We start from the raw sequence: 23018 nt of genomic DNA on the forward strand, positions 1-23018 counted from the left end.
ATCCCCTCCCCCCCCCACTCTCCTCTAGGGTGAGATACCCTATTTAGTGTGTATTTCATTCCCTCCTCAAGCCAAATTCAATGGGAATAAAGTTGACCCATTCCCTTTTACTTTCCTATTCTTCCCCTCCATTGTAACCATTTCCCCTTGCCTCTTCTGTATGAGATAGTTTACCCCATTCTGTCTCTCCCCATCTCCTCTCATTATATTCCTCTCTCACCTCTTAATTTCACCTTTTAAGTATCATCCCTTCCTATTCAATTGGTCCTGTGCCCTCTATGTATACCTGTACACATATACACACATTCACATATGAATTCATATGCCCATATACCTACCCTCTTATATAGACATATATATGTATGTGTGCATATATATATGTACACATGCACACACAGATATACATTTCAACTCCCTTCAGCTATTCTCATACTGAGAAAAATTTCTTTTCCCTGTTTACCTTCTCATGCTTCTCTTGCTTCTTGTATCTGAGTGTCAAATTTTCTATTCCAACTCTGGTTTTTTTTTTTCATTAAGAATGCTTGAATGTACTCATTTCCACTGAAACATGATACTCAGTTTTTCTGGGTAGGTGATTTCTTGGTTTTAATCCCAGTTCCTTTGGCCTCCGGAATATCATATTCCAAGCCCTTCGATCCTTTAGTGTAGAAGCTACCAGCTCCTGGGTTATCCTGATTGTGTTTCCACAATATTCAAATTGTTTCTTCCTGGCTGCTTGTAATATTTTCTCCTTGATCTGGGAATTCCAGAACCTGGCGATAATATTTCTAGGAATTTGGGGGGGGGGGGAATATTTTTCAGGAGGTGATCTGTGGACTCTTTCAAACTCTATTTTGTCCTCTCGTTCTAAAATATCAGGGCAGTTTTCCTTGAGAATTTCTTGAAAGATGATTTCTAGGTCCTTTTTTTGATCATGGCTTTCAGGTAGTCCAATTTTTATCACTCCTGGATCTATTTTCCAAGTCAGTGGTTTTCCCAGTGAGATATATTTCACATTGCCTTCTATTTTTTTCATTTGTTTGGATCTGTTAAATAGTATCTTGATTTCTCATGAAGTCAGTAGCTTCCATTTGCTCCAATATAATTGTGAATGAATGATTTTCCTCAGTGATCTCAAAAGCTTCTTTTTCCATCTGGCAAATTCGGCTGTTTAAGGCATTCTCCTCCTCATTGGCTTTTTGAGCCTCTTTTGCCATCTGAGTCTATTTTTCTTCATTCAGGTTGTTGACTGTCATTTCATGATTTTCTTGCATCCGCCTCAATTTTCTTCCCAATTTTTCCTCCACTTGTCTTATTTGCTTTTCAAAATCCATGGCCTGTAACCAGCTTGTATTTTTCTGGCAGGCTGGTTGCACCCCCCAGGACCTCCACCCTAGACAGCAATCCAGACTTAAGCAGGTTAAACAAGAGTGATTACCCCTCAGAATGGTGCTTGGTCCCCCTACACTCTGCAGGCCAGGAGCTGAAGCTGTTACGTGGCAGGGGCTGCAAGGCCTCAAGCTGTCAGCCACTTCTCCCTCCAGAAGATAAAGGCCAACAGCACTCCTAGACTACCGTATCCCAAGTCCAGACTGCAGTGACCTCTCACTTTGTCCTTAGCCTCTATGTGTTGATAAGTCTGAAGTCCCTCCAGACTGGCTGGTGAGGCCCGCCCTGAGGCTAAAACCTTGGGCTTCTTCCTGCTGGCTGTCCTCAGTGGGAGGTTAGCTTCTCTGTGTCATTTTGGGGGATCTGTAGCTCCAAAGTTTCTTCAGAGTCAACTTTTACATGAATTGGAGGAGGAGCCCTGTGGAAAACTTGTTTCTACTCTGCCATCTTGACTGTGCCTCTGCTGTATTGTTTTCCACTTTTCCCAGCAGTTTTTGTCAAGTAGTATGAGTTCTTATCCGAGAATCTGGAGTCTTTGGATTTATCAAACAGTAAGATTACTATAGTTATTGATGTCTGTGATAAAGATCCAAAAGACCCTTACCAAATAAAACTCAAGAGGTTTCTCCGGGTAGAAACAGAAACTATTTATTTTTCAACAAGTATCATGAGAGTTGGACATCACCTACCCAGAATGTGCACAGGTATGAGGAGTCAAAGTACAAAAATCAACCAAGCAGTTATATACCCTTGTACAAACAATTCTAGGACAACCCACAAAACCCCAAATCCCTTACCCAGTAACGGGACCTTCATTCCCATTGGTGGGAAGGAGTGTCCTTACAATCTTTTACCCAATACAAATGCATATTTCAATTATTTTCCTTATTATCAGAAGTAAGCTTATCACAGATTACATATTACTTTTTCTTATTTACCAAAAAGTAGACAATTTATAGAAACACCTGGCAGACATATTATTTGTTGCCAAAGGTAGGCACCTGTCAAACATATTATTTGTTGCTTTTCTTGTTTTCCTCAAGACTCTGTATTCTATAGAAAAATAAAATTTGGGTCTAAGACTAAAGCCTAGCTCAAGTTTGGTGACTTGTCTCCTTTACTTTATGAGAGTATTTTTACTTGTTCCACGAATTGACTACTTTGTCTTGTCAATCTAATCTATTCTACTGATCCACTACTATTTTTTAACCAGTACCAAGTAGTTTTGATGACTGCTGCTTTATAATACAGTTTAAAATTCTTTTCATTAATTCCCTTGATATACTCAACCTTTTGTTCTTCCAGATGAATTTTATTATTTTTTTCTTGCAAAGAGTTTACATTCTCATGAAGGAAATGAGCTATGAAGAATAGGTAGTGAGGCAATTATGGTGAAATAGTCTTAAAGGCAAGGCACTGGCTGCTGGGGTAAGAGGACAAGGAAAGGTAGAGATTGGCATTTCAGCATCTGAAGGAATCCACCCTCTACAGAGGTTAAGGAGAGAGTATTCCAGGAATGGGGTAAAGTCAGAGCAAAGAAACGAGATGATGAATGGTTGTTTGGGAATATCTGAAAGCAAGCAAGGCTGCTAGATGGTTGAGTGTTTATAGGGAAACAGTATAAGAAGACTTGAAAGGGAAGAAGGCCCCAGGTTGTGAAAAGTTTAAATGCCATGCCCAAGGCTTTACATTTGATTCTGAGGTGATAGATAGCCACTAGAACTTATTGAACAGGAATATAGAACATGGTTAGACTTAAAATGTATGAAATCACTGTGTGGGACAGCAAAAAACCTTGCCTAAATGAAACTCAGAGGCTTATTAAGGTAGAAAGTAGAAAAGAGTTTTAATAAGATCTCACGAGAAAAGGCGTCCCCAATCTGACAAAGGGCAAGAAGGGAGAAGCACCCAGGGAAGGCAAAAGCAAGATTATAAAACCCTCATGTGGGAGTTCCTCACCCTCTCAACTGTCCCACCTTATCATTGGTTGGTAAGGCAAGCTCACAATCTTCCTATTAAAACCAACCAATCGATGCAAAGCCCTCTCCATTCATTAACCTAATTATTACTAACGAGGCTCTAATTTTGTTAGACAACATACATAATACGTGAGGTCCACTACACAAGCAAGTAATGCCACCCGAATACCGAACCCCCTTCAGTGCTAGATGTGTCCTTATCTGGGCCTGAGTGTCCCAAGGCCGCTGTCTGCTTCCTGATTGGTCACATCCACCTGCTGCTGCTGCCAGCTCCTTTTATTCTACATTCTTTCATTTTTAGTATTATCTAGTTCTGTGGGAACTGGGAACCCAACTTCTTCCCAAGGCTACTGGCTGATACTTTTTATCAGTAGTCTTGATTCAGCAATTCTTGCAGTTCTGTAGAAACTTTGTTACCTCTCACACTACCATTCCTTTCCCTAAACTAAAAACACCTCTAATTTGGTCTGAATAGTTAATCCAATCAATTGTATTGATACTCAGTAGCTCTTACATTATCTTGAAATACACAATGACATATATATGGGGAAACACACTGAACTTAGTTACAAAGTATAAGAAAGTAATAAGAATGTATATAGGATGTTCAGAATGGGGAAACTTGACTGCAAGTTACCCCTCACAATGGTTTTCCTAAAGAAGTTTAGCTGAGAAATAGATGAGATAGAAGAGAATTTGTAGTGAGCCTTTTTTTTTTTTTGAAGGAGGGTGGAAAGATGGGAGTGTAGGTAGCAGGGAAGGAACACAAAAATAAAGGGACAAATTACAGGTTAAGAGAATGAGTGTGGATGATGGTGGGGGTGATCAGGTGAATACAGATCTCATCTATCATTTTGTTAATGTGACTCATAGTTTATTGTAGTTTCCTGTTAAGGAGAAACCATTGGTTCAGAAACCCATTTTGGTCTCTGATTGACCATTAAATTAGACCAGTGTAACTCAAGCCAAAATAGTGTGAATGTGTTGGTTTGAGTAGAGAGGATTTTGTATTTCAAGTTTGGATATAGATTTGTAAATGTGGAACTAGGGAGGTTGATTTTATGCTTGGATGTGAATTCTTGCCCATCCAGTCTGTAAAGGTTCAGGCTTGATTTATGCTAGGATTGAAGTCAAAGAACTAGGGTTCAGGTATGTGGCTGTGCCATTTGTTTCTTAGTAACCTAAGCTATCTGAGCCGGGTTTTTTCTTTTATCTGTAAAATGAGGGATTTGGGACTAGATGGCCTCTACCAGCCCTTCCAGCTTGCTCTTTCTCTCCTCTCTCTCTCTCTCCTTCTCTCTTTTTTGGAGGGGGGAAGGCAGGGCAATTGGGGTTAAGTGACTTTTACCAAGGTCATACAGCTAGTAAGCGTTAAGTGTCTGAAACTGGATTTGAACTCCGGTCCTCTTGACTTCAGGGCCTGTGCTCTAGTCACTGCGCCACCTAGCTGCCTGCCTTCCAGCTCTCTTAATGTTCCTTTCGTGCAGAATTGAAGGAAACTTTTGTTACCTCACAGAATCTTAGAGTTAGGAAGACCCTCATCCAGACCAGCAGCCCTTTAAATAAAACATGAATCTTGTCTCTAGTGTTCTTGACAAATACATATCAATCTTTGACTTGAAGACTTTCAGTGACACGGAATTCCCTATTTTATCTCACAGCCCCTTCACTAACCAACCCATTTCATTTTAAAACAAAACTAAAGCTTTTCCCCTAACACTTTCTCTTTGTCATTTCTGTCCATTGGTTCCTGTTTAGACTTATATAAGCATTATTTGTTTTCATACAGATCTCTAAGAAAATTATATCTACCCCTGTCTTCTATAGACAAAATATTCCTATTATTTAAAACTCATTCTCACATGAAATTATTTCTAGTTGTCTTACAGTAACCCAGGTACCATTTTCTGGATATATTGCAGCTTGTCATTGTGTCTTTTAGGATAACCCCGGAGCATACTTCCCCAGCTGTGATCTCATGAACTGCTCAAGCAGAGTAGAGTGGAACTTAGTTATCTCTTTAACCTGGTCAGTTGCTTTTGTTAATGTGATATAAAATTATGTTAGTTTTTTGGGCAATAGCATCTCACTGCAGATTCATTGACCTTGTAGTACACTAAAATCCCTAGGTGTTTTTCATATGAACCCTCCTTCCCGCCCCTCCTCACCCCCCATATCTTATCCTATACTAATGCAGTTGATTTTCTGATTGCAAGTGGAGGACTTTAAAGTTTAATAGGGAAAATTGTTCATCATAAGCATAGTCCAGCATTATTTTTGTTCTTTTGTAACTTCTACAGACATCCTTTCTGAGTCCCACTTAATTCTAGTTCCTTTCCTCTGTTAATTATTTCCTTTTTATCTTGTATATTTGGGGGTTTTTTGGAGGGCAGTTGGGGTTCAGTGACTTGCCCATGGTCACATGGCTATTAAGTTTTAAGTGTGTGAGGTTGGATTTGAACTCAGGTCCTCCTGACTCCAGAGCCAGTTCTCTATTCTGTGCCACCTAGCGTCCCGTATCTGGTATATTTGTACATATTTGTTTGTCACCCCTAATTAGGCTGTATGATAGAAGGCAGGGATTGTCTTTTGTCTGTCTTTGTATCCCAGAGCTTAGCCCAGTACCTAGCATGTAGTAGGCGCTTAATAAATACTTAGCTGACTGAAACTGTTAGCTTTGTGTTACCCCAAAATTGTTTGAGTATGTGGCCTGTGCTTATATTCAAGTCAGGGCCCTGCGACTCTAACCTAGATACTTCCCTCTAAGGCTCACATAGCTTCTATTGATTCTACAAGTGAGTGTGCTTGTCAGCTAGTCAGCTCAGAATCTATTTAATTGTCAGCTTGTCCACAAACTAGACCAGACCTACACAGCTTGGTATAGGGACCATTAAAATAGGCTAAACTGCATTGGGCTGCAGTTAGGTTAGACTATTGGTCACATGACAAACAGGAGAATGTTTTGTCCTCAGAAATCCTTTGGCCGGCTGCATGTAGTAGAGACCTGAACTAAACTCTCAGATGTCCTGCTAACATCCAGATAAACTATTTTCAACATTTTCCCAACCAGTTTAGAAATGTTGTCAAAAATGAAAATAATAATGTCTCTTAAGTTGCAGATGCATCCTTCATTGGTACTTGGAGTTTCTTTACTTGGGGGGGGAGGGGTCTCTATACTAGAAAAATCATAGGCTTCTTCTGCCCCCACCCCCATTACAGACCTACTGGCTCTTTTTGCGTCAGTTTTCAAAATGTTAACTTCCTTCACTTTCATAGTCTTATGTGTCCTTATGTGGGTCTTCCCCCACTTTCTCATTAGAAGCAATTATAGCACTGAATGTTGCTTTCATCCCTCTTCATCCAGCTTCCCTATTAGAGTCTCAAGCCATGTGATCCTGCTTACCCTATTTCTGAACTCTCTGAAATAATTCTGCTGGTTCACATCCAGTCCAATGTTCCTTTCCTGGTCTCCAAGGAGCTCTAAAATAGATGCCCAGATAGTGAATAATTCCCATTGCCAGTGTCTTGTCTTTTGTCAGTGTCTCATCACATTTCCCAGGTTCTCAGGAGGTTGCTTCCTCCTGAGCCTCACATAAATGCTTTACTTGCCACTGTGTTTCCACACAAGTGAGTATTTTCTTAATAAACAGTGCTCTGACTTATCTCTTAGCTTAATCACTTCTTTTTAAACAATAGGTAACCAAAGCTATATTCAAATAATGACATCCCACCCAATTTCATTCCAAACAGGCTGCCAGTAGACAGGATAATCAAAGGAGAAATGGGTAACCTGGACCTTTGGAAGATACCTGCTGATCTGAAACTCTTGAAGGAATTGGGGAAGCATTTATGACCTAGAGAAATCTGCTATTGGTCACACCTAAGAGGACAGAACAGCACTTTGGAAGTTTTATGAACTTTTACACTAGAGCAGGATGTGACAGTTGGAAACATGCACTGAGGTTGGCTATTGGTTTAATTCAAAACATGTATTTAAGTTTAATTGATTGATTATTGTGGCTATGTCACATGTTTATTGAATAAAACAGATTTGAACAAGTATGTCTGTGGTGGTGTTTGAGAGACAAGCACCATTTGAGTACTGTAGGTTGTGGTTGTCAGGACTCAAGGAAAGGGGAACTTGGATCTGGATTGTTGGAAAGTATGTAAAATAATTATATTTAGGGGAATAGTGGAGGTGCAGGGTTTTATTTAGTTTAAAATTAGGATGTCAGGTGGTTTGAGGACTCTAGATAGTTTGGACTCTTGCCTTGTATTGATGCTGAATTCCATCAGCCATTATTCTGTAGTTAAATTGCTTAATGACCCTTCTGAAGTGTCCAGATTCCTTCCTTTTTTCCTCATGTTTAGTAGTTATAAATAGCTTGTTGCCTTTTAATCTGCAAAGCATGAGACAATTTTAATTGTCTTAGGCTTTTTTGAGGTTAAGTATGTTGTGTTTCTTCTGCACGTGAGTAATTTAAGTTTCTGGAGAAGTCATTCTTCTTGTCAGAGATCATATGAAGTTAGTGAAGGATGTTGGATGTTGGACGTGAAACACCTGATTTCCAGTCTCATGCTTTTTGATGGCTTTCTGTTGATTCTGGGAGAGTCTGCGTGTTTTCCTTGGTGAGATTTTTTTTTTCTGTTAAGCCTTCAAATTTGCTGAATGCCATGCCTGTATGCTACCAATTCCTTCAATTGTAGATCTTTTTATTTTTCCTAATTACCAGATAGCAATATAAACCTTGTAGGAAATGGAGATATTGTTATCCAGTTTGCTAGTGATTTGTCCTGATTGTAATGCCCCCCCTTATTTTACTGGATTGTCAAGATTTAAGGACAGTATGGTGATTTAATTTATATTTTCCATAGGATTTAGGAAAAAATTCCTTTTATTCTGTGATTCTGCTGTGTAGCTGTAAAATTCTGACATCCAAATGCCAAAGAGGAGGAGCAGATAGCTTATCGGCTAACAAGTATTTATTACTCATTTGCCATGTGTCTGCTGTAGTACTTGGGCATTTGGATACAAGTAGAAGGAAAAAGAGAAACCCTACTTGCAAAGAGCTTACATTCCAACAGGGGAGCAGCAATTTAAGTATGTATTCCCAATAAACACAAAATATTTAAATCCATGGTAGCTTTCAAGGGAGGGCACTACCAGTGAGAGAATCAGGTAGAGACTGGTACTTGAACTGGGACTTGAAAGAAGAAAGGGATTCTGTGAGGGGGAGATAAGGAGAGGGCATGCATTTTAGGGATGGGAGACAGTCAACTCTAAAGGTATGGCGATGAGAAGGATGCAGTATTATGGGTGAGGAACTGGGAATATCCATTTTGGGTACTTTGCAGAGCAGAAAAGGGGAGTGATATCCAGTGAGACTGGAAAGATTAATTTGGGGCCCAGTTGTGAGGGTCTTTAAAAATTAAATAAGAATTTATATTTGATTCTAGAGGCAATAGGAAACTCCTGGAGTTTATTGAGTGATATGGCAGATTTGGACTTACTGAAAATTGCTTTGGCTTAAGTGTGGAATATGGATTGACATGGTTATTAGTCAGATCATGAAGACCAATTAAGAAGGCTGATGCAATAGTCTAGGTAAGAGGTGATGAAGACCTGAACTAGGGGTGTTGGCTCTGTGAGAAGAGAAGAAACAGCAAGATTTGACAACTGATTGGGTGGTCTAGGGTGATGGAGAGGAAGGAATTGAGAGAAACTATAATTTTTTAAAACTTAAAAGTTTTAAGCAGTGATTTGCATCTTGTTTAATTTCAGGGATTAGGATTGGTTTTATTTTGTGCAAATTTACTTCGACCTAAGGCTTAGTAAAGAATTCAAGCCCTGTTTCAAATTATGCAAGGAAAAGAAGTAAAAAAGCCTAAATATCCATCTGTATCCTTTAATCCGGATATCCCATGACTAGCCATTTACCTAAAAGACAGCAAAGACTGAAAGGCCTCTCCCCCCCATATATAGACCAAGATGTTTAAGGTAGCAACGAATTAGAAAAAAATAGTGAAACGAATTGAGGTGCATAGAATCTTTGGACCATAGATCTAAGAGTTGGAAGGGACCTCAGAGGCTGTCAGTCTAGTCCAAACCCTGCTTATTTTACAGATGTGAAAACTGAGGTCCAGGGAAGTTGTGATATTTCCCAAGGTCATATGAATGTAATGTAATGATACTTAGTTGTAATGAATGATAAATAAGAATTCAGAGGATGGAATGATTTAATATGAACTTAATGCAGAATGAAATAAGAAAAACCAGGGAAACTGCGTACAGCACGACTACAAATGTAAACTGAATGTTGTATACATATAATAACCAAGTTTATCCCAGAAAAAAAAATGCACTGCCTTTTCCCTCTCCTTTCTTTGCAGAAATGGGGGGACTGTACATGTGGAGCACACGCTGTCATGTCAGACTGGCTGTGTTCAGCTTTTCTCTCCTCCCACACCCCCTCCTTTCCTTTGTTACTGGGGCAGCTTCCTCAGAAGGGGAAGAAAAAGTGATGGGTCTATATACGGAATTTGAAGGAGGGTCGAAAAATCGGATAATTAAAAATAAAAAAAGCACATGATAAACTGAGGCCTGCATTCTGAAGTGCAGTGTGTCATCAGAGTATCGAGTGTAATCTGGCCTCACATTTGGAACAGGCTGCATTTAGTTACATAGTGTCAGTTGTTAACCATGGAATTGTGTACAAAGGTTAGACTTTTCCAAAGTTTAACTGTTTTGACAACATTCTTATAAAGGCTTGGTTTGCACACAAAAAGAAATGTCCTTTGTAAATGATTTTTTTTTTTTTTTTTTTTTTTTGGGGGGGGTGGGGTATTTGTGGTTAAGTAATTTGCCTAAGGCTAGTTTTGTGTTAAGTGTCTGAGGCTGCATTTGAACTCAGGACCTCTGGACTTCAGGGCCAGGTGCTCTATTCACTGTGCCACCTAGCCTCCCCTGTAAATGATTTCTTAATATGTAATTATTATTTTAAGCCATTTTAATTTGTGCCACTTAAGTATTTCTTTTGTTTTGTTTTTTTTTGTTTTTTGCTTTTTTTGGAGGGCAGTTGAGGTCAAGTAACTTGCCCAAGGTCACATGGCTAGTTTTTGTGTGTGTGTGTTAAGTGTTTGAAGCCGGATGGGAATTCAGGGCCGGTGCGCTATTCACTGCACCTAGCCGCCCCAAGTAATTTTTTTGAATAATTTGGAGAAGCCAGGTATATTCGTACTTGTCATTTACCTTACAAAATAGAATTTAGGTCTTTTCTACCAAAACAGTTGCTGAACTTTGCCTCTTAATGATGCCATTTCTTTTTCACTTTTGGTATAGTATTTCAAAGATTATCGTTAAGATGTTTATTTAGTTTTAGAGACCCTCAAGAAGATACTGAAGTAGTTTTGAGTCTCTGTTGAGAATTGCAGTTCTTCTTGAAGATTTTTTTTTTTAAATAAGTGGGTTAGGGTTTTATTCCCCAAAAGTGTTGGGCAGTAGGACCCAAGGAAAATGTCTTTTTTTTTTTCTTTTTGGAGCGGGGAAGATAAGGAAATTGGGGTTAAGTGACTTGCCCAAAGTCACACAATTAGTAAGTGTTAAGTGTCTGAGTCTGGATTTGAACTCAGGTCCCTGTGACTCCAGGGCCCGTGCTCTATTCACTGTGCCATCTAGGCACCCCATGACAATATTAACATATTTGTTGAAAAATAGGGTTTGATCAAATAAGTTACTTTTCAGCCAAGTCTGTATGTATGCTCAGATAGGTTACAAAGTGAATTTTCTTCAGTTATTTTCTACCAAGGATTTAAAACCACGTTCATTATTTTAATTGTATATTGACACTTAGTTTGAGCATCATTATCCCAAATAGGTAATGTTTTATTTGAATTGTATAACTTAAAAAAAAAATTCTGAGTTTGTCATTGGGCTGAATGTTTTCCACAGAGTGAGCTATGTACATCTTGATAGGCATTAGGGGACAAACAGATTGCTGTTGCTATTCCATGATGGACTTATACTTGTAGCATTGCAAAGTATCTTGCAGATTTCCCTTTGGAATTTAGGGGTGGGAAAGGTTACCAATTTAAACAAATATCTACTTGAAGGGATAAGCTACTCTTTTTGGTGCTAGTATTTTTTTCTTTTTCCTGATTTTTGGGGGGGAAATTTAAAAATTTTTCTTATCACTTTATCTTTTGCTTTTACATTACCTTCATTATTTAATACTACTTTTCTCCACCCTAAACAATCCCTTGCATTAAAAGAAGGGCAAGAGTTAGTTGAGTAAAACTGATGGACTCTTCAACTGTATGTACATGCAATAAATATCCCATACTCTAAGCTTTTAATATTCCATACTCAAAGCTTACATCTTCTGCAAAGGTAGGGGGCGAGGTACACTTTCTCTATTGTTAGTAATTTTAATATTGATACTGCTATTGAAATAGTTGATAATTCTTTTTAGTTACTTTTTGTTACTATTGCAAGTTTATAAATGGAAAAGGCAGCTAACATTCCATTTATTTTTTCTAGAGTTGATATATTGACCTAGGAACCAAAATTAATTATAGCTGTTGTAAATAATGACTGCAATAATATAAGAGCTGATATTTCTTATAGCACTTTATATATTTCCCTTTAAGGTTTGCAAAAGACTTAACATTTGTGAACTCATAGGTATGGTAAACGAAAGTGTAGGTACATATGTATCTCCTGGATTGTACCACAAAGAATTGCTCTGCCCCACTAGATTATTTTTTAAGCAGTTGGGGTTAAGTAACTTGCTCAAGGTTACATGGCCAGTTTTTTCTGGGTGGGTGCTAAGTATCTGAGCCCGGATTCAATCCCAGGTCATCCCGACACTCTTACTCGCCGAGCCACCTGGCCACCCCTAGGTTTCTTTTTAACAAAGGGTATAAGGGATCATTTGAGGGTTCAGAATTTGGTTTATTCAGTTTCATAAAGACATGGGGCTACAGTGGAAAGTAGATTATATTTGGGGTCAGGAGATCTGAGTTTAGATCCCACTTCTACCACTTAGCTTACTGGATAGTGACAATGTTAAAATTACTTTCCTTTTCTGTTAAATGAGGGGATTGGCTGACTAATGTGGAAATAGGTTTAATGTAATTGCATACATATAACCTATATCATCTTGGGAAGGGGAAGAGTGGAGGGAGAAAAAAATTTGGAACTCAAAATCTTAGAAATTTTGCATGTTGAAAACTACCTTTACAAAAAACTAGAAAAATACAATACTAATTACAAAAAAAACAACAACAAAAATGAAGGGGGTTGGACTGTGTGTGTGACCTGTGATTATTTCTAGCTCTAAGTTGTAGATCCTACTTATGTAGGTATATGCAATGGAGAAAAGGAATGCAGATGAAACTTGGATTCAGAAGTGAAAGGGAATAGAGAATAAGACGATTGACTGCACTTATATCTTGAAGTAAAAAAGTGCCTTTTTTTAAAGTTGGAAGGTTTATTTCTGTAAATGTGGTTAAGTATGTTTATTTTTTTAAGTGTCAGGTTTTTGTATTGAGATAAAATTAGATTTTGTAGCTTGATAAAACTATTCATTGTCTTAATACAATTTATGTCATTCTTTTTCATTTGAAGCCCATTATATTTTATGATCTAAGACCTTGGCAAAACCTAGTAGCTTTTTAAAGTCATCCAGTAATACATTGGTTCTCTTATTGGGAAGGTAAAGTGTCTCAAGTGGATTGATTAATTTATTTAATCTTTCTCTCCTCTCTAGTTCATAATTGGCACAATGGAAGAAGCTGGACTTTGTGGCATAGGTGTAAAATCTGACATGTTAAGCAGTGCTCAGCGAAATGATATTCTGCAACATCAAGAATCTAATTGCCATGGTTCAAATAGCAAAAAATCATTGGAGGAGGCTGAAGAGAGTAACTTTTTAACCAAGAATAGAAATTTAGTGAGTACAGCATATTGCACACGAGAATCAAGAGAGGAAACACCTGGTCGAGAAGCTCGGACAGATCCACCGGATGGTCAGCAAGATATAGAGAGTGACAAAAACAAAGAAAAAACTTTAGGTAATGTTTTTGGCTTTATGGATTTGCTCTGCGTCTCCCATGTTTGACTAAATTATTTTGTGATGAGTTGTCTTTGGAATATAACCAGATATCTGGGTATCACCAATATGACACTGTCTTTAGTCAGGTCATTCTACCTGTCTTAAAGACATATGTCATGGATTAGCATCAGCATACATGAGTTTGAAAGGAATTGATGTATTACACTAGATAGAAATAGCTACACCAGATTATCGCTTTTTCTTTTGAACCTACAAAAGTTCATGACTTAGTGTTGCACACTAAAGATGAAGTTTCTTGTTTGTAGTGGGCAAATCTAAAAATGGACAGACCCTACTGCCTCCATTGAATTAGACGCAGGTTGTTGGAATGGCCCGAAAGCTTTCATGCCTATGATAATGGAGGATGGAATAATATGAACACTGTCATAAAAGTTGATTTTCATTTAAAAAGCTATTAGCCTCAGTTTTGTTTTTTTTTTTTAAGAAAAGTAACTTAGAAGTTGATTGTCTAGAAATTAATATAATCTTTGTTTAAAAATACTCTTGAAAATTCCTATGGTTTTCCAGAGAGTCAGAGGTTCTAATTGACAAGAGTCTTCCTCCTTTTATTGTATCATTTGGGAATAAAATGGTGGTGTGATATATTAATGAATGAAGTTTTATACTCATTGCTTGAAATGGTTGGCCTCCACTGCTCAGTGTTCCTTCTGCAGCTCTTACGCTTGCCATTCTTTCCAAAACAAAGTTTATAAGCATTGTGTACTTTCTAGTGCCCTACTGTCTGTACGAAAAGTGACCAAGAAATGAAGAAGATAAAAGTTATAATTATCTTAAAACTAATGGACCCAGTTTTTATACCCAAGAATAATACAGTAAAGGTTGAGATAAAGAAACATTGTAAGTGAAGCTTAGGAATACATTTCCTTAGCTTCTCATATTTTATATTCCCAGTAACATGCTATATTCAAGCTTATCATTTTATTTATATTGGCAAGTTCCAATATCGGAAAGGAGTTGCCAATTAAAATTTCATTTACTAATAAAAGCATTTACATAGTGCTGGGTGCTGTGCTAAACATGTGACATTGACATCAACCTTGGGGTGGGTTGGGGAGGTGCTGTTATTGTCCCCATAAGGCAGACAGGTTAAATGACTTGCCCAGAGTCACACAGCTATTAAGTGTCTGAGACCAGATTTGAATTCTGGTTTGATTTGGGTAGGAACTGTTCGTTACGTGTCATTGAATTTGGGCCTCAGAGTTTGTTGTTTCAGTTAATTATTAGTGTTGGAGGGGAAGTAAACTCTGTTCTCTGACTATGGAGAATACTAGCTGAAGCTCTTATGCTTTTATATGTGGTACTTGGTTAGATAACTTTTTTTCTTTTGATATTCCTTTTATCTTGTATAAAGTGTTTTGTTGAATACAGTTTTAGGAGGGTAAGTGGATTTTTTTGGTGTGTTCCTCAATTGTGTGGGTTCGCTTTGCAATTTAAGAGATATCAGACTAGTAGGATTAGGTGGATAAATTCTGAAGATATGCCTATGATGTTTTAAGGATTAAAATTTTTTCTTAATTATAGGAATTTGAATTGTCCCTAGTTTCTCACCATAATAATAAAATCAAACTCACTATATATTAAGTATCCTGAATTGACAATAGAATGTCTATTGGTGTGATATGATATCCAAACCTTTTTTCTAATAACTCATTGGCTTCATTTTATTCTTTCTTTCAGGAAAAGAAGTTTTGTTGTTGATGCAAGCCTTAAATACCCTTTCAACTCCAGAAGAAAAGCTGGCAGCCCTTTGTAAGAAATATGCTGATCTTGTGAGTAGTATTCATCTATGGGGAAAAGATAAAATATGCCAAAATGTGTAGTATAAAATTTCTGCATATATTAGAACCATCTTAAACCTAAAATTTTTCTGGGCTGGGAGTGAGGAATTTGGAGAGTATTCATTTCTTTGACCTTATCCAATTACATAACTAAACTTAGAAGGTATAGACAATAGAATGATTAGAGAATTTCCAAAATTAAGGCAGTTTTCTCAGGTAGTACCAAATTCATAATGGCTTAGGTAATAGTATGTCAGAAGGCAATAAATCATTTATCTGTTATTTTTCTGTAAGTAATTCTAGAACTGTAGTAGGTAGAGTTGGGTGCTCAGAACATTTGGATGGAAGCATATATTGAAGAAAGTCGAATATTTGGTAAAACAGTACTCTTGGCTACCCTGACAGTAAACTAAATCTGCTTAGAAAGATAACATTAGGATACTGCTTGTTTCCTATGGTCTTCAGTGTTTCCACTGTCTTTTGTGAAGGAAATTGATCTAGAAAGCATCAAGTTCTAGGCCTAACCTGGTTCACTTAGGAGCCTCATATTTTCTGAAACATAAGAAGCTAAGAATAGTTTACTTTGAAACTTGTCAACCTGGAAATTCTGCTATTCCTTTGTGAAAATGATAAGAGGAGTTAAAATGTTAGGAGAACATTTAATTATAACAGCTACCAGTCTACTATACTGCACTTGCCTTTCCAAAAATATTTGTGCAAACATTGATTAAATTATTATTTTGATTTCTTGGTCCATTAATATGGCAAGTATTTTATTAATGACTGACTCACAAAATTATTATGAGTCTAGTCTTTCTGTGGCAGGAAATGAAAAATTGTTTATACTTACTCAAGGTTTTCTCTACTGTTGCAACATTATTTGAGAATAGTCTAAACAGGAAGGTTTAAAAGCTACAAAGATCTTTTGTTGTTTTTGACCTTACAAATATGCATTCTTGTAAAATATCTTCTTTTGGGTTCAGAAAATACTTAAACTCAAATTATGTATCATTGTCAGTCATGAAATTATGCTAAAGTTTGTCACTTTTTTCCTAGTCCTAAAATGTGATAATTCATTGTAGAATGTAGAGCTGTGCATCGTTCACCTTGCCCAGCCTTCTCCCCAGTGAAAACAAGCAGAACCTAAAACTCAGTGCTTGTCTTGGCTAAACCTCTCATTTTCCACATGCTTTGCCAACATTATGTAGTAGTAAGTAGGGGGGATTTGGACCCAGCTCTTCTGAATACAGATTGAATATTTTTCTGCTACCCTCTACTGCTTGCCCATCATGCCCTGTTGACCCATCCACATAGAACAATTAACTAGTTCGTAGTAACTAGTTAGCTGTAATTTGGGGGGTCTTTTAGGAAAATTGCTTTGTGTGCATGATGACTATGTTGATTCTTGAAAAGGCTTCCCATTGACTGCTGCTCCTTAAAAGAATCTTAGAGAAGTGTGATCATTGTTGCTTTTTTCTGATACTCTTCACTTTTTTATATTACAGTTAAAAAAAAAAAGTAGGAATGGATTCTGAGTAGAAAGAAAAGGAGTAAAAATCTAGAACTGGGAGGGAAAATTTTAGAAATTAACTGCTTTTCCTGTGGGGGAGTTCCTCTTCCTCTCCTCAGGTGCAGAGTTTAAGGAATTCAGTTTTCTAGCTAATTAAACATACAGGTAGAACTATAACTAGTCTTCTGATTTTTTTTTTTTTAAGCAATCCAGGTTAAGTAACTTGCACAAGGTTACACGGCCAGGTGTTTCTGGGCGGGTGCTGAGTGTCTGAGCCCGGATTTGATCCCCAGGTCATCCTGACACTGGAGCCGGTGCTCTTACTCACTGTGCTACCTGGCTGCCCCTAGTCTTCTGATTGTTAATCCTGTGTCTTTTCTGTCATACCATGCTACTACACTCAAAGCAGGGAGAGATAATTTGGAAGCAGATGTGGTATTGATTATATGAAACTATGAAATATTTAAAGTGTTGGTAAAATACTTAAACAAAATGTCATACTGTGTAATGTTTCTCATTTTGCATGTCTTATGTATTTCATGGCATATACTTATCCCCTTACCATAACTGACATGTGCCTCTTATGCTTAATAAAATTTAAGATACTTATTCATTTCAGCTGGAGGAGAGTAGGAACGTTCAGAAGCAGATGAAGATTCTTCAGAAGAAGCAAGCCCAGATTGTGAAAGAAAAGGTCCACCTGCAGAGTGAGCACAGTAAGGCCATTTTAGCTCGAAGTAAATTGGAGTCTCTCTGCCGGGAACTTCAGCGTCATAATAAGACATTGAAGGTGAGTTTGTTGGTTTTGGTTTTTTGCTTTTTTGGAGGGGGAAAGTAGGGCAGTTGGGGTTAAGTGACTTGCCCGAGGTCACATGGCTAGTTTTTTGTGTTGTGTCCAAGGCCGGATTTGAACTCGGGTCTTTCTGACTCCAGGGCTGGTGCTCTATTCATTGTGCCACCTAGGCTCCCCGCGTTTGTTATTTTTACAGTCAAGATCTTAGGACTATGTTTACTTGGTCTATAGAGTGTCATTGAAACTACTAACTAGGAAGGCAAGCTGTTGACTGGTTTTTAGTTTTAATGAAGACTGATAGTTGACTGACAAGAACAAGTGTGGGGTGATTGTGATCTGAATGAGACTGTTTTATGACAGCTGAGAAAATTCGTAGGTGTTCTGTTGTGTCTGGGTGATACTCTCCTGGATTAGAGCAGCAGGCGTTTGCATCCAGTAGGAATTTCATTGCATTTGTATTAGATCAAGACAAACCTTATGTAGAAGGTGCTTCTGCTAAATCTTGAAGCAAAGTTCTAAAGTATTAGGGAACCTGAGATATCAGAGGGCTATGGTGTTTGTTGAGCAGGAAGCTTTCAGAAGATGACTTTGGCAACTGTGTGGAAGATGGATTTGAGAGGGGAGACTCTTGACAGGTAAACCAGTTGCTATTAGTCCAAGTGAGAAGTGATGAAGAGACGGAACCAGGGTGGTGGTTGTGCGAGTAGCGAGAAGGGGACAAAGGCAATCTGATGTTACCAAGATAGAGTCACCAAGACTTGGCAGATGGTTTGGTGATGTGGCTTCAGTGAGAGTGTGTCTTTCAAACCTAGGATAATTCCTAGATTGGGAGGTTTGTAAGAGAGGTGAGTTTGGGGGAGATGGGCATTCTCTTGCAACGAACTGGTGTCCCCATGCCTGGAATGCACTTGCTTTTTAAAAACTTTGTGGTGAAGAGCAGGATTATTATTGTGACTTTCACCCTCTCTATGAGGCTTTGTTGGTACCATGAGGAATCCCTAGTTGTCTCACCCTAGTCTTGATTTTTTGCCGTCAGTTTATCATAGGATTTTGAGTTGGACCATAAAGGTCATCTAGCCCAGTAATGTCAAACTCCAATAGAATTCAGGACCCCTATACTATATATAAGGAACTGCACAAGTCGTACATGAACTTAGAAAACCACATACATTTATTCCGTTTTAAAATTTGTTTTGTTAAATACATTTCCCAATTACATTTTAGTCTGTTTTGGATCACACTCAGAAGTGTTTGTGGGCCATGTGTTTGACCCCTGTGATCTAGTCCCATCTGCTTCATTTTTAGAGATGAAGTAATTGAAGTCTAGAGAAGTTGTGACTCCACACAAATGAGAGGGGTAGAGCCTTGATTCAAACTGATCCTCTTCTAACCCAGAGAGCTCTTCCCATTATTACAGGGTACTTGTCAGCTAGCTCCGTGCCAGCCAAGAGGTAAAGTTTACATGTGAATAGAATGTAGGCTTCTTACAGGGAGGGAAGGTTCTTTTTGGGTTGTGTTTTGTTTCCCCAGTGCCTAGCAGGTCCCAAACAGCATAAAGGATCTTAATGTTTGTCGAGTTGAATAGAATCCCCTGGCTCCCTGTGATCAGCTTGGGGTAAGGAAATGGATGGTAATGCCTAGTTTTCTAAGATTGTTGCCTAGGGAAAGAAGAACTTGAACTAAGATCTGACCTGCTTTGTGAAAAGAACCACCCTTAATCAGACCATGTTCAGAAGTTATTTTTTGGTATCATTTTTCTTTTTTACACTTATTGTCTTTTGGTTGCAAGTGAAAAAAACTTAAGTGGGTAGGAAGATAGGGGCTTAGAATAAAAATGAATGTAAGAAATTGTAATTCATTCTAATCACATAGATAATTTTTTAAAATTTCATTTTCTAATCCACTGTTCAAAATACACCATATTTAATCTCATGGTTCCTAGTACATGGTGTTGGAAATAATTTTAAAATTAATACATATTGCCAAGAACCCGACTTCTCGTCTGTGCTCATATTTTTGTCACGTGAGTCATTATCCATCACAAAGTTGGTTATTACCTAATTAGGTTTTATGATCATACTATTGTCATGATACCCTGTACAACTAATTTAATTGGTCCTTAGAAAACCCAACCTTGTATGAAACAGTATTAGAAAGAAGAACTAGTGCTGTAGGAAAAAATGAGTGATTGACTGGTGTTATAACGAGCTTTTGCAACTTTATGATGGGGTTTGGTTATAATGTGTAATGATATGATTATGGTTAGGGCAACTTAGAATGGTGTAGCAGATAGGGAACTGGCCGCAAAGCCAGAGTTGACAGTCTAGGCTCTGGTGTATACTTGGATGCATGACCCCGGGCAAGGCATTTAAGCTCTCAAGGCTGCATTTACTTCTCTAAGATTACAGGTTGGAGAGAAAGTGCCACCTAAATTTCCTTGCACGGGAGTTCCCTTCTCCCACTGACATTACAAGTCCAGTGCTTCTCTGTCGAGCCAGAACACCTGAATTCTTTTTTACTTTTACTTACATAGAACATATATCCTGGCATATACTGAAAAGTTCTTTTAAATTAAGACAGTCCTTCACCCTCCTGTTATGTGGTTGTCTTCTGGGAGACTAGATGAAGTTCAGTCAGATAAGAAAACCTTCCAGGTCTTCAGAGTTGGCATATTCATAAGGTCAAATGTAAGTATTCTATAGCAGATAGTATTTATTACCTAGAGTGGTCTTAGCTGTTGGGTTTTAAGTATTACTTTTTACAATACGTTCCCTCTCTGTTTTAGTCAGGATCAAATGAAATGCTTAATGTGAGGGGTTTTTACCAATAATCTTACATACCATTAATAAAAAAAACCTGTTTTGGACATAAAGGAAGAAAATATGCAGCAAGCACGAGAAGAAGAAGAAAGACGCAAAGAAGCGACTGCACATTTCCAAATTACTTTAAATGAAATTCAAGCTCAGCTGGAACAACATGATATTCACAATGCTAAACTTCGGCAAGAAAACATTGAATTGGGAGAGAAACTGAAGAAACTTATTGAACAGTATGCCTTGCGGGAAGAGGTAAGTCAGGTTTAGTTTGTGAAGTAATTTATTAGAGAAAAACCTTTATTGGTACTTACAATGTGATAAATTGTGTAAATAGTAACAGATGATATAAGGCAGTAAGAAAGCAGTGGAGCCGTGTTAATGGAATTAAAGTGTGTGAACCATGAAGAGGAACAGGTGGTCTAGGACTTGTTTGGAATGAGGTTCTTAAAAGTGCCACGTAGCTCTCCGGGGCTCACTTCATTGCTTCCTTATTTTTCATATATAAATATTGCTTATAGCATATAAATTGTTTGCCCAAACTATAATAGAAGTTTGCCAAGAGTCTCTACCTTCCATTTATTTTCATTTGATCTTTTTTCTCCCTTTCTACAAAATTATGAAGCCAAGATATCAACATGTGTCACAGCCATTGAAATAATGAGTTAAAGAAGTACAAGGCTTGGGACTGGCAAGTGGCTCTTTGTTAACCTTTTCTGTGGCCATTCACATTCTTGCCCACAGTAGGCAGTGAGAGATGAGGCCAAGTCCAAGGAGAGGTGGAGAAAAGTTTCCTAACGTAAGATACTTAACTGGACTGGTTGTTCCAGTATTCAGGTTTCCAAAGTGCTGTTATTATGTTTTTAGAAACTTCAAGTTTATGGCCTTTGTATTTTTAAAAATTTTATATCCTCATTAAAATACCTGATGATAAATGTAAATTCTGAACTACAAAAATCAAATTGTATGTTACACTTTGAGCACAGCCTCTTGAAATCTGATAATATTCGATGCTATTATTGCCTTTTAATTTTATTTAGATTTTCTCATTTTATGACAAAAGAATGGTATATTTGATTTCAGTTACAGTAAGAAAATTGAGAAATTTTGTGAAGTGCTGTTATTGACTTGTATGTTATCAGAGTGGACTATTATAATTTGTTTTAGATGTTAATGGTTTAAAAGGAATTTTTCTCTGATATACTTTAATCTCTTTATTTTGGGGGTTATTCAGAGACAACACTATCAATTTGTTGGCTCTTGGTTTGGGTATTTGCAGTTACATAAATAGTTTCTCTGCAGTGTTTACTCAGTAATAAATCAGGTGTTAAATATTATCATAGCATTTCTAAGGTTTTCATGAGACATCGTGCTCACATTTACAAAGCATAATAAAACTGTGTTGTTAGACATCATAAACTATTTTAATACTACAGTGTAGAATGCTTAATAAGGCATTTGGAAAGTTTAGTAGAGAATGAAAAACATCCATACCCTGCCCTATGTATAAGGAATATATTATTAATTTGCTTAGCAATTTGGGTCATTTATTCATTTCTCCAAGATAAAGTCTGAGACTAATTTTAATTAAGTATAGAAGCAGGCAATCGAAGGACCCACAGCCTCCATCTCTGGCTTTGCCTTCTCTACTCATAGCTGTTTACCTGTTGTACCACTTCCATATCTCAGGCCTTGCATCGGGTCAGATTTGTTAATTAGCTCTTTTGTTCTCCAACTACACAAATACTTATCAGTTGCATGTAAAGCAATGAGGGTACTTGCAGAGGCAAAAGAAAATTAGTCATTGCTTTGTAGTTACACTAATGGTAAAGTATCATCAGTAACTAAACCAGTGACAGTTGTTGATATGGTATTTACAGTGAATATTACTAAAATACACATTAATATTTAAATAATAGGTGACAACTATGAAATTTTACTTTTCTGTAGCATATTGACAAAGTGTTCAAGCATAAGGAACTGCAGCAGCAGCTTGTAGATGCCAAACTTCAGCAGACAACACAGCTCATAAAAGAAGCTGAGGAAAAACATCAGAGAGAAAGAGAGTTTGTAAGTTCTGCGGTTTGGGGGAGGGAGGGTGGTGGTGGTAAATTTGTTGGTTCGTTTCTAAAGGTTTGCCACTACTTAATAAGATAAGTCCTATCTTTGGTTTAATTTTTTTTTAAAGCAATCCTGGTTAAGTAACTTGCTCAAGGTTACACGGCCAGTTATTTCTGGGTGTGGTGCTGACTGTCTGAGCCCGGATTCCATCCCAGGTCATCCCGACTCTGGGGCCAGTGTGCTTACTCACTCTCGCCACCTGGCCGCCCCAATAATTTTTTTGTTGGAGGGCAATTAGGGTTAAGTGATTTGCATCACGAGGCTAGGTTTTTGTGTGTGTGTGATAAGTGTCTGAGGCCAGATTTGAACTCAGGTCCTCCTGACTCCAGGGCCAATGCTCTATTCACTGTACCACCTAGCTGCCCCCTATCTTTGGTTTTATTTAAACATTCTACCATAATATGATCTCTTAGAAAAATATAAGACTATCAAGGCTACTTTTATTATATTTATAAGACTTTTAAAGTTCCCATGTGTTCTGTAGTAGTAATATTTAAATTGT

The 23018-nt window shown here is 37.7% G+C and overlaps 1 protein-coding gene across 8 annotated transcripts in view; it reads left to right on the forward strand.

The window, feature by feature from the left end:
• The window catches only part of TXLNG (taxilin gamma), a 62555-nt gene that overhangs the window by 26218 nt on the left and 13319 nt on the right, over positions 1-23018 (forward strand). For 7 of the 8 annotated variants that reach the window (XM_069100692.1, XM_069100698.1, XM_069100693.1 and 4 more), the window contains exons 2-6: positions 13136-13439; positions 15179-15270; positions 17409-17579; positions 20456-20650; positions 22346-22465. In XM_069100692.1, the coding sequence (XP_068956793.1) occupies positions 13136-13439; positions 15179-15270; positions 17409-17579; positions 20456-20650; positions 22346-22465 (882 nt within the window). Of the gene's footprint in view, positions 1-7118; positions 7331-13135; positions 13440-15178; positions 15271-17408; positions 17580-20455; positions 20651-22345; positions 22466-23018 lie in introns of all 8 variants that reach the window. The other variant, XM_069100695.1, reaches the window with a different exon arrangement.

Source organism: Petaurus breviceps, unplaced genomic scaffold (assembly GCF_028583685.1).
Source record: "Petaurus breviceps papuanus isolate PSGF00001 unplaced genomic scaffold, PetGlider_PUasm1.0 419, whole genome shotgun sequence".
Lineage (NCBI taxonomy): Eukaryota > Metazoa > Chordata > Mammalia > Diprotodontia > Petauridae > Petaurus > Petaurus breviceps.